The sequence below is a fragment of the Trichogramma pretiosum genome, unplaced genomic scaffold, assembly GCF_000599845.2.
Source record: "Trichogramma pretiosum strain Unisexual culture from Peru unplaced genomic scaffold, Tpre_2.0 scaffold75, whole genome shotgun sequence".
Lineage (NCBI taxonomy): Eukaryota > Metazoa > Arthropoda > Insecta > Hymenoptera > Trichogrammatidae > Trichogramma > Trichogramma pretiosum.
This window is the reverse complement of record NW_019641613.1, coordinates 616,507-627,832: the sequence shown is the minus strand read 5'-3', so window position 1 is coordinate 627,832 and position 11,326 is coordinate 616,507. Positions and strand designations below refer to the sequence as shown.

The following is an 11,326-nucleotide window of genomic DNA, read 5'->3' as shown; positions in this document are numbered from 1 at the left end:
GTGTGGCAGCACACATACGCGTATGTGCAGTGCGCGAGCGGCACAAATGTAGCGTATATAATAGCGTATAAGGTAATTATTCATTCTATCAACTCTCGAAAATGCGCATCGTCGCGCGCGCTCTGTTTATCTCTCTGTGTTATTATATACATATATAATACGTTGATGATGAAAGCTCAAGCTGCAGCTGTAGCGGATTTGAACGCAATCGCGTATATGGGGAGGGCCTTTTGCAGCTTCGCAACGGAAAAAGAAATGCGCTTTTTTTTTTTTTTAATAAAATAAAAATAGCTAGGCAGCAGCGGCAGCATCTCTTTGAGCTTTTCTTCCCTATTTACACACACACACACAAATCCATTGAAATACAAATCCAACTGGGCGCGAGCGAGCGGATACAGAGAAAGAGGCGCGCAGCGCGAACCTCGGCTGATTTGAGATTTTACTCCCATGCGCGCTCACGTATATAGATGCTTTATATGTGTATACGTTAGGCACGTGCGTGTTTTAGCATGTACTATACTACTACTGCAGCGGGGGCCGCCGCCGCGCGCAAAAAGGGAAGATAGAGACAGGCGGACAGGCCAGACAGACGAAGAGAAACTATCTCTCTCGTTGCTGCTGCTATAGTGTACGTGTGTGTGTGTGCTGGCTGCAGTATAAAACGGAGAATTGATCAGGTTCTGCGCGCGGATAGCTCCGGAGAGAGAGAAGAGAAGAGAGAAGAGAAGAGCAGCGGTGGTGGTATAGCGGCAGCAGCCAATGTAAAGAGGATTTTTCAATCGGCCAGATGGGATGAATTTTCCCTTTCCGCGCGCGCGCCCGCGCATACGTACCGTATTATATAGAGAGCCAAGCGCGCAAAAAAGGAAAGATATAGATAGATATAGAGAGGAAGAGAGAGAGGGATAGAAACAATTCGGCGTCTGACCGGCTTTTAACGAGAGACGTGCCTTTGGGGCCGCTGCGGGATTGGAACTCGACCTTCCTTTTTAATTCTCTCTCAATCTTTTTTTTATAACTACTTTTTGAGCACCGCATAATCCTCGACGTTTTTCTCTTCTCCTCGGCCGCGATAATTAAAAAATATCTAATTTAACTGCGGACCGCTGCGCACGCATGGCTGCTCCGTCGTGGTGGTTCTCGACGATCGCCGTCGTCCTCTCGATCGTCGCCGTCGTCGTCGACTGTCAGAAGCACAGTCTCGAGCGCAGAATTCGCTCGTCGCTGCAGTATCCCGAGGAGAGCGAGATGGGGGTAAGTCAAAAAAGCAATATAGTTACAGCATTTTCATGTTCATACTACTATTATATTCATACTCTTCATTTCATGATGCATTTTTAATAACCGTGCTTTAACTTATACAATTATTTTGACTTAACCACTTGCGGATTTGCCGTTATAGAAGGCACTCGACATCTAGCGGCGAAGGTTGAAAGTCGACATCGCTGCATTCAAAGTATCTGAATTACTGAAAATTTGAAATAGTCATTCTTTATCATTAGGTCATTATTATTGACTATTGAGCATTTCTATCAAACTTTCTTCCATCCATAACTTTCTTTTGTGACTCTTTTTCTTAAGTGCAAAAAAAATATCCGATTATCCTCTGCCTCTCTCCACATCGTTACACGCTATGTATTCCATTCTATACGTAGTTGTAACGAAGCTGGAGCTGTAGGCTTATATATGGTAATGAAGCGCAGTGCAGTGCGGCATCTATATATATAGCTTCCTGCGGTCTATCTATAGGTACGCTTCGAAATAATAGCACAGGTAAAGGCACACACACACACAAGTGCGGCGCGTCGAAAACAAGCCTATGTAGGCGCGGGAATATTTGTTTAAATAGACGCGAGAGCTGCACTCGCCTGTCAAATTGACCAAATTATCCGGAAAATGCACCTGCACCTAACCCCTATTATATACATACGATAGCGATCGATAAAATAATGATATAATTAACGAGCGTTTATCGCAGCTGTTTTTCGCCCTGGCGGTGCCGCTCGACGATCCGGACACGACCAAGGCCATATCGATGGCCCTCTTCTTCGAGGCCAATTACAAGCTGACACCGCCCGAGGAGGAGCATAAAGGAAATCATACGACGACCACGACGGAGAAGAGTTCTACGGAGGAGCCGAAGATACAGGGAGATATCATCGATCGTCGCGGGGTCTATCGAGTGCTTCAATCAAAATTCCAAAAGTCAGTATATACGATATTGAAATGATCTCGGTCGAGTGCATCCATAAATTATTCTCCGATTTTTCGGCCCTTTTCAAAGGAATACATCGAAAAAATCGCATATACATTCTATATCTTTACGTCTGTCTGCGTGTGTATATCGATGCCACGGCGGGCCTTTGAATAATTCATTCGCGTATACGATATATATAAATACCGACGTTTTTATACGCGAGAAAAGAAATGAAAAACAACAACAACAACAACAACGACATCGCGCAAGTTCGTTCAACTCTTTACTCGGTATCATAATACAGCGGCGCGTTGGTTTTACATGTAAATTCACTTAACGAGTTCGCCCGCTGTTACGAGTTGGAGCATAGGTGTGAAATCGTTACGCGATCTCGAGAGGCGTGAAGAAAAAAAAAGAACTTGGATACTTTTTTTTCTCGCGAGATGTACACTCGACACGTGCCGCCGCCGCGACTGCTATATATAATATAAGAGAGATAAACACACTGGAGTCGCGCAGGCGGCTATCCCGGAAGTATACGGAAATTAAAGTCGATGCCCTCTCGCGCGTCGATTGTTTGCCCGTTCGAAGAAAGAGAGAGAGAGAAAGATGGAGCATCGAGTGCGGAAAAAGTACACATAGCAGTACTCGACGAAAGTGTATCGGTTATAACTTTGCTACCGATGATCCATTGATATTGACCTTTGCCGTTTACTTTTTTTTTCTTTACTTTTTTTTCATGTAACCGTAGCTCCGGTTATCCGGGCAAGGAGTGCGTCCTGAGGAGCATCTGCGAGACCACGAGCCTGGGCGAGAGACTGCACGCCGGACACAACGGCCTGCTCGGCGACATCTTGAGGATCACTTTTACGTGAGTGTCGACGATACGTATATGTTAATTCGACTCTCTTTTTAAAGCGGATCTTATTTTTCTTTTTTTCTTTTTATTCTTTAGGCCATCGTCGAGTTCGGACGAGTCCCTGGACGAGGATTACGCGCGGGCGGAGAACTACACGAGGAGCTTAGCCGAGTGCGCCGACACCTACTCGGCCTGTCCGATTTCCATCTACGAGAACATCAGCCTGGACGAAGAAAAACCAGACGACGACAAGGACGAGGAGGAGGAGGAGGAGCGATGACACAAAATTTTTAACCCCGCGCGCCCAAAAGTGAACGTCCAGCCGAATAATAAATGTCTCTCGCGCTGTAGTTTGCGAAAAAGAACAAAAAAAAAGAAAAAAAAGAGAACATCCTTGATGTCGTAACGTCGTATCTTTATTCATCGCGTGGAACGATCCCTTTTGCATAATTTATAAAATATATAGCGGCTGGGCTAGGTCGCGCTGCTGCTCGCCTAGTGCATAATACACTGTAATCCGATTAACAAAATGAAAAAAAAAAAAAAAAAAAAACGAGTCGAAGAGAAAAGACATGTCCTCTGTATAAAACATTTGGACGGCGGGGGGTGGCGAAATAAAATCCAAAAGAGAGTAGTCGGCGAGGCGAGAGAGGCGTACGGACGCGCCCCAAAAATTCGATTCTCGAAAAAAACCTATACTCGTATACCAGAGTATTGTGGAACTATACTATTGTATTTTATTATTATTATGATTTTTTTTGTATTTTACCCCTCGGCATTTTGTCCTCTCTCTCTCTCGCGCGCATGAATTTTCTAAGCTTTCGCCTCGAGTGATAGAGACAGAGAATGAATTTTCCACTCTCCCCCGTTTTTTTCCGTGTGTCGGAATTAATTTTTTAACGCCGTGCCGCGTGCCCATTTTTTTCCTCTCTCTCTCTCGGCTCCACTCGACGACTACTACAACGGACTAGTAGTGCATACAACGACTAAAAATATATGTACTGTATAGAGCTGGCCTGCTCGTGAACGGCCCTTCTGACACACACACATACATACATACACACTTGACATTCTGAAAAATTTATAAAAAAAAAAAAAAATAGAAGAAGGGAAGGACGCAGGAGGGGAGGGGGAGAGCAGAGGGAGAATTAAGTTGAAAAAAAAGAGTGTACTCGCACAACTGGCGCACTACGAGCTCTGACACACTTTAAAGTTAGGGGTAGGCACAACCTAATTTATTGAATAAACAAAATTTGTCGGCTGCATAAAGAGAGAGAGGAAAAGTTTTTTCGTCGTCGCTTCTTTTTTTCGCGCGACCCTGCGGAGCTGAGCACCCAAAATCAGCAGCAGTGGAGCTGATCGATCGAGTTAATATTTGTCTTGGTCGATGATGACTGCGACGATGACGACAACTACGACGAGGACTACCTACCCGCGCGTCGACGAGGATGGATGCGGATGATAATTTCGTTGCCTCTTGCTCGCTCCGCGTTTACACTCGCGGTAATTATTCAAAGTTACATCGGACGTATATATGCAGAGAGAACTGCAGGGCACGGCTGATTTTACGTGTAAACGACGCGACGAATGTAGGTCGCGCATAGGAAGAGGACTGTCGAACTCGGAGTTGATTTTATTTCACGCGTCGACGCGTGTAGGTATTTATTTTATACGTACGATGTATGTAATATATGTACAAAATGTGTGTGTTTGTATGCTGTTACAATAAACAAGATCAAATGAGTTTCGACACGAGGTCGAACAGGCCAATCGGACATCGGAGCTTGTACTTGTCGCAGCTGGCCGGCGATCCGCTGCGCCCCGCGGCCTCGGCTTCGCGGACTCCTTCGGGCAGATCGTCCTCGGGTCTCGATGTCGAAGGTCTGGTGTTCAGAAACAAGAAATAAAAACAACAAATGTAAACGATACTATTGAATAAAAGTAATCCTATGGTAGAGATGCTCAACGTTTTATTCGCGTTTTTTCATAGCTACTTTACGCATATTTATTTAATTTTGAGAATTCTTGCTAATTGAGGACACTTTCGAACGTTATTTTTACTTGAAAGAAACTTGATGGACTTGATGGATTGCGAATTGAGTCTTGGACTTATACAATTATTTTGACTTTGCTACTTGCGAATTTACTAGTCGAAGGTGATCGTCATCTAGTGGCGAAGACTGGAAGCTCTGATTCTATCAGTTAACTGATAGAATCATCGTATTTAAAGTAGTTCGAAACTAAAGAAAATTTTGTTCAGGTAAGTTAATAAGCACTTGATATTTATTTTCAACATAATTGTATAAAAGAAAAATCGCCAAAAGTAAGCCAATGTTGATGTAATTCAAAGTGAAAAGAATCACCTCGCGCGTAGAGATGCTCAACATTTTATTCACATTTTTTCGTTGCTACTTTACGAATATTTATTTGACTTTGAAAATTCTTGCTAATTGTCGATCGAGGATACTGTCGAACTTTATTTTTACTACTCAATCCTCAAATGAATTTGTCAATTCGATTTTAATCACAAAACGAATCTAACCTGCGAATAATTTTATTTCCGACAATCGCATCTGTTTCCACAGGTTGCTTCAAAGTTTAGAAATACATGTTTAAAGGAATGAAGCGATGTATACATCTTTACCCTGTATTACAGAATTTGAATCCGGTAAACCCGAAATGCTCGATCCAACTAAGATGGATTGCGAATTGAGTCTTGGACTTATGTAAAAAGTATGTAGAAACTAAAGAAAATTTTGTTCAGGTAAGTTAATAAGCACTTATGACACTTTGCTACTTGCGGATTTACTAGTCGAAGGTGCTCGCCATCTAGTGGTGAAGACTTGAAGCATCAGCTAACTGATACAATCATCGTATTCAAAGTAGTTCAAAACTAAAGAAAATTTTGTTCAGTTAAGTTAATAAGCACTTGATATTTATTTTCAACACGATTGTATAAAAGAAAAATGTATTTCAAAAGCCATTGTGCAACGTTGAGCACTTCTACCGGTAGCAAAAAGAAAACCATCTCGCGGGCGTTTTCATTTAAAAAAAAATTAAACGATCTCCCTTTACTACACATATAAAGGTACACTCACGTGAATATGACCGTCATAACGTCGCCGACGATGCCGTTATGGTCGAGCGGCTGCTCGGACGTCTCGCAAATCGATCTCAGCAGACAATCGTGTCCTGGGAAGCCGGCCCTGCACGAATATAGATATACAAAGTAAAGATCGCATTATATATAGTGGTATTATACTACAGATATATATAAGCTCGAGGCTTATCAGGAGCAGCGCAGGACTATAGCTCGGTATACATATGTACTACGACGACACTCACCGATCGAGTTTATTGCGAATGACCGTGTAGACGGTCGAGCGATCGATACTCCTTCGAGTGGTAGTTGATTTTCCAGTCGGAGAGGAGGTCGTGGTGGTGGTGGTGGAGGAGGACTCGGTCGTCGTCGTCGTCATCGGGTCTGACTCGGTTGAAGGCGTCGCCGTCGTCGTCATCGTCATCGAGTCTGACTCGGTTGAAGGCGTCATCGTCGTCGTTGTAGAGGACGTCGTCAAGGGCGTCGTGGTAGTTGATGTTGTTGTCGTCGTAGTCGGCGATCGGGCCAGAGCCGTCTTGTTCGGCAGCACGTAATTGGCCTCGAAGAAGTAGGACATGGACACGGTGCTGTAGGGATCCTCGAGCGGCACGGCTATGGCCACGAAGAACTGCAACAAATCAGATTAGAATGAAATAAATTAAAACGTAAATTATTTCATTTATTGTACAATATAATTTTATTATACTCACACCCATGTTGCTGTTGGGCGGATACGGATAGATGCCGTTGATGCACCGGACGTATCCGGCGAAGTTCAGAAGTAGGAGGAAAAAAATCGCCCCGAAAATCGGCAGCATCTTCTCGAGTACAATATTACGAATACAAGACGATGTAGACGCTGTCTCGGCACCTTTGGCACACGCACACGCACCTAAACGCTCTTAATGCCAAATGTCAATATTATACGCGTATGAACCCGTTGCCGTCGAGTCGAGCCCACCGCGTGACTATACACGCGTATATGACACACGATCATACATGTAACACGTCCATTACTCCAAATCAGAGCATACATTACACAGCTCATTCACATACACAAAAAGTCACGCATCATGTTTGTAAAAATCACCCGATTGTCGGTCATCGTCGTAACAATAGCAGCAGCAGTGTCTGGACACCTGGTCTATCCAGACCCCCACGGCAGCGAGACGAAGATGCAGGTGCTGTTTGGCCTCGGGCTGCCCATGGAGGAGGACATCGCCATGACTCTGGGCTACGTGCTCAAGTGCAATTACAACATGCCGACCAACGTCACGACTCTGCACCGTCACGATGAAGTCGATTCCGCTCATTACAGAGGTATGATAAATATTTTTGAGATTATAGATTATATGATAAAAAAAAATATTTTTCGTTAATTGTCATATAGGCTGGTCGGTCTGGCAAGTCTACGAGATCCTGGCCAAGGCCTTCGGCAGGGGCTGCTTGCTCAGGTCGATCTGCGAAGCCGCCGAGTCACCTCTGATCGGCGAAGATCGGACACACGAGCGGCATCGAGACGGTCTTCTCGCCGAGTTGATTCATCTGCTGCTCAGCCCCTCAATCGCGGCGAGCAACAACGACAACAACGGTACAATTGACAACGACGAAACGGAGAAAGATCATCGTCGTGCTTATCTGGCGGCGGAGGCGCAGGGCCGCGAGCGACGCGACTGCCGCGACTATCACGAGGACTGCCCGAGGAGTCCGCTGGATTACTTCACCGAAACAAACGCTTGACGGAAGAGAAATAAAATATTGTTTATCGATGTTGCGAACGCGAGCCAATACTGGATATACGTGAAATACGCAGCAACTTGCCCGCAGCTTCTGCTCGATCTGTTTGTCGGTACGTGTATGTGTGTGTGTGTACGGATCGGCGCGCATTCAAAACTTGAAATTGCCACGGCGAAACTTTTCTATCTCGTTAAACTTGTCGCGAGCAATTTTCATCGTACGCATATATGAACTCGCTTTCCGGGGTTTTTCTCGCGCCCCGCGACGCTCGACGTGCGCCTGAGCGTTGGACACGCGTAATGGAAGAAAATAGTACGGAAAATCGATCCGACTTTGGCGAGAAACGAAGAAAGAAGCCGCGAGTGCATATGTGGATAGGTACATCGTGAAGCGGTCGCGGAAATCTGTAATTGGAAACGACGACAATAATTTGTAATCTCTCTCTCTCTCTCTTTATATGTTGTAGTTGTCACTCGAAATGTTTATAAAAATTTCTATTCAATATCGAAACTAAACTTTTGTTATATAACATTAATAAAGTTATCTTGATTAATACTGTCCTGACAAAGGTAATAATTTATTAATTACCTCAGCAACAAATTTTCAGAAATAATCAATTGAAAAGTTTTGAAGTAAGAATCTTGTGTATACAACGAATTATCAGGAAGTGGAATTAATTTTTGAAAGAAATTGTTGAAATCTTACTCCCCTATATCCACTGCTGGGAAAGTAATTGTTTCGATCGTATTTCATCTTTGCGTTCTAATCGCCAGTGTCTATTATTACGATACGATCATTATTATATCGTTTTAAAATGTAGTTTTTAAATCCTAATACGCAATATTTCTTTATATTATAGCGGTGATGGCTAGTCTCGGTGATATATTACCTCGACGAAGAAAGGAACTAAACAATATTAGTTTTCGCTTCTCGATAAATCGTAATTAAAAAGTATCGTGGTCAACGATTCGTACTTAGCATAAAATATCACGTCGAGCCTCTCAATTTGTTTTGTTATTGTACGTACGACATGTTTACATTTTTGCCTTGGTGCTCGACTCGTCTCAAGCACGCGCGACGGGTCAGAAATCTACGCGTAACTTCGAGTCGTTCAGTAGCAATTCGGAAGCCAGTTGGAGCCTATAGTGATTCTCGCGAAAAACAGTGCCAGCGCGTGAAAAAAATGTTAGCCCCGGAAGACCACGACGTCGACAGGCCCAATCCAATGTTACGCGAGGAGGCCGAGCAGCTCATGATTGAGTCCATCGAGAACTCGAACATCGACAATGTTCTTGCCTTGTTCGTCCTCCACTACAAGGACCCGAGGCCCGAGCTCGACGAGGCAGGCCGGCCTCGGCTGCGTCGCAACACCCCTCTGCATCTCGCGGCTCGTCTCGAGATGTCGCCGCGCGCGATCGACCTTCTGTTCAAGATGTACAGCGCGAACTACGTGCACGAGTCGGGCCTGACGCACTTCCACGTGGCCTGCCAATACGGCTTCGAGCAGCAGGTCGAGGCGTTCCTGGACGATCGCCAGGATCCCAATTCTCCCGGACCCGGGGGCAACTCCGCTCTGCACCTCGCCGTTGCCCACTTTCCGGTGATCGAGCTGCTGCTGAAACACGGCGCCCGGCCGAACGTGGTCAACGAAGCGGGATTGATGCCTCTCCAGCTAGCCACGGACCAGCTCCATCCTCTGACCGTCGAGGCGCTCTTGAAGAAACACGTCGATCACCCCCCCGGCTTCGTTTTCCCGATCGAGGCCTACCTCCGGCACGTGGAACGCTTCGAGCAGGCCGAATTTCTGACCACGTTCAGGGCCCTGAAACTCATCGAGGTCGTGGAGACGGGCGAGTACTACCTGAATCTGGAGGACGCCGGCCGGATCGTGCGAGCCTTCGTGGACACGAGAGTGTTAGAGATCACGGCGCAGCGAGAAGAGCAACTGGAGGTTCAGACCGAGCAGGGTCAGATCTTGAGCCCGAATCTCACGCTTCAGAACGTGCTCGACATGCCCAACTACGAATCGAAACTGGCGGCGGTGGAGGAGTGCTTCCCGAAATTGGAGCTGGGTAATTGGAGGCACGACGAGCTCGTGCCGGCGTACGAACGCTCGCCCATCACGCGCGTCTGCTACGCGGCCGCGAGGATACTGTTCCGGCGTTGGACGGCGAGGGTCTTGTTCTGGTTCGTTCACGCGCGGCTCCCCGTCGAGGTCTGCTATCTGATCGGCAGGTACCTCTCGAACCAGGACATGTTGAACTTGTTCACGGTGTCGGGGCTGTAAATGATGTGTACCAGAAAAGAGAGCCCGTGGTCTGATAATTTTAATAAAAATTGCACACTTATACGTAATCGTCCCAAGTTCGAAGCTTGGTACGAAATTCAATTTACACTCGGCGTGTATAAAATTCATGGAAATGAAGAACAAAACTAAACTTTGTTCTTTTATTGTAATGTCGATAAAGATACATAATATTGTATGTAACGCTACCTTTATATCTTGACAAAATAAATTTTAATTGTAAATAATCGATCCGAGAAGTTTTCATTTATCAACAAAGTTACAGCATAAATGAGTATCTTGTACTCGATGTATTGATGCCGATTCTAAGCTGTGAAACAAACATCGAGTAGTTATGAACAATCGTAAAAACTCTTTAACGAAGTACCTGATTAAATATCTTTTCGAGTAATCGATCATTTCGGCTCATATACATGTGTATGACGGGCTTTCACACACTCGTACACAAGGACTCGTCCAATTCAATATATTACGTTTACGTGTATGCACTCGGCATATGCGGTAGCCGGAGCAATCGGCACGCGGGGGCCTGTAGCATAGGCCTTTGTCGATTATACACGGCTGTCGCGCGCGCGGCCAGAGAGAGCCACCACCCACGCGATCGATAAGCAATTATATTGTGTTGAAATTCACGAGCTCATCATCATTTATGCCCGTTGGCGTATCGACTATGTGTGTATGTATGTGTGTGTGTGTGTACAGTAGCCATGTGCTGTATACGTGACACACACACATACATACAGAAACGTCGCTCGCGCTTATAATAGATTTCGATTTTCAAAAGGGACGAAAAACAACAACAGTAGCTCTGCAGCGGCGGCTGTATAACGACCGGTAAAGGGGTATAATTATCGAGCTTCAAGTTGCAGAAGCTTCCTAATGACGACTCGACAACTTCTTTTTCTTTTATTTTTTTCCTCATCTTCTTCTCTCTCTCTGTTCTCGTTTCGATTAGCCGCGCGCCCGGCTCCGAGTCTTATTTTTCTGGCCAGAGGCTTTCCTTTCCTTTCCTCTGCGCTCGCTTCTCTTTTTCTTTCTCCATCTATCTATCTGCGGCGGCTGCTGCTGCATCGATGGAGCGTTAACTAAGCCGCTTTTGTGTGTGTGTGTGTCGTTGTTGCCTGGGAA

The 11,326-nt window shown here is 45.3% G+C and overlaps 3 protein-coding genes across 3 annotated transcripts; 2 read left to right on the top strand and 1 right to left on the bottom strand.

Annotated features, from left to right (window-relative positions):
* Positions 1-1,116: 1,116 nt before the first annotated feature.
* Positions 1,117-3,336, top strand: LOC106653585. Its single transcript, XM_014373084.1, has 4 exons — positions 1,117-1,254; positions 1,979-2,205; positions 2,949-3,068; positions 3,153-3,336. The coding sequence occupies exons 1-4, from the start codon at positions 1,117-1,119 to the stop codon at positions 3,334-3,336; spliced, it is 669 nt and encodes a 222-aa protein (XP_014228570.1).
* A 1,455-nt stretch (positions 3,337-4,791) lies between these two features.
* LOC106653586 (chitinase 3) lies at positions 4,792-7,077 on the bottom strand. Its single transcript, XM_023458713.1, has 5 exons — positions 6,867-7,077; positions 6,546-6,784; positions 6,402-6,494; positions 6,155-6,262; positions 4,792-4,939 (listed from the first exon to the last, which is right to left on the bottom strand). The coding sequence occupies exons 1-5, from the start codon at positions 6,972-6,974 to the stop codon at positions 4,792-4,794; spliced, it is 696 nt and encodes a 231-aa protein (XP_023314481.1). The 5' UTR covers positions 6,975-7,077.
* A 152-nt stretch (positions 7,078-7,229) lies between these two features.
* Positions 7,230-7,896, top strand: LOC106653587. Its single transcript, XM_014373086.1, has 2 exons — positions 7,230-7,476; positions 7,547-7,896. The coding sequence occupies exons 1-2, from the start codon at positions 7,230-7,232 to the stop codon at positions 7,894-7,896; spliced, it is 597 nt and encodes a 198-aa protein (XP_014228572.1).
* Positions 7,897-11,326: the final 3,430 nt, after the last annotated feature.

Bases quoted from the DNA above. Each gene is read 5' to 3' on its own strand.
- LOC106653585 (XM_014373084.1), top strand. From the start codon at position 1,117: ATGGCTGCTCCGTCGTGGTGGTTCTCGACGATCGCCGTCGTCCTCTCG. The intron at 2,206-2,948 runs GTCAGTATATAC...ATGTAACCGTAG, and splicing joins CTTCAATCAAAATTCCAAAA to CTCCGGTTATCCGGGCAAGG. The intron at 3,069-3,152 runs GTGAGTGTCGAC...TTTATTCTTTAG, and splicing joins ATCTTGAGGATCACTTTTAC to GCCATCGTCGAGTTCGGACG.
- LOC106653586 (XM_023458713.1), bottom strand. From the start codon at position 6,974: ATGCTGCCGATTTTCGGGGCGATTTTTTTCCTCCTACTTCTGAACTTC. The intron at 6,495-6,545 runs GTCAGACCCGAT...CACCACCACCAC, and splicing joins ACGGCGACGCCTTCAACCGA to CACGACCTCCTCTCCGACTG. The intron at 4,940-6,154 runs GTGAGTGTACCT...TCTGAACACCAG, and splicing joins GTTATGACGGTCATATTCAC to ACCTTCGACATCGAGACCCG.
- LOC106653587 (XM_014373086.1), top strand. From the start codon at position 7,230: ATGTTTGTAAAAATCACCCGATTGTCGGTCATCGTCGTAACAATAGCA. The intron at 7,477-7,546 runs GTATGATAAATA...ATTGTCATATAG, and splicing joins CGATTCCGCTCATTACAGAG to GCTGGTCGGTCTGGCAAGTC.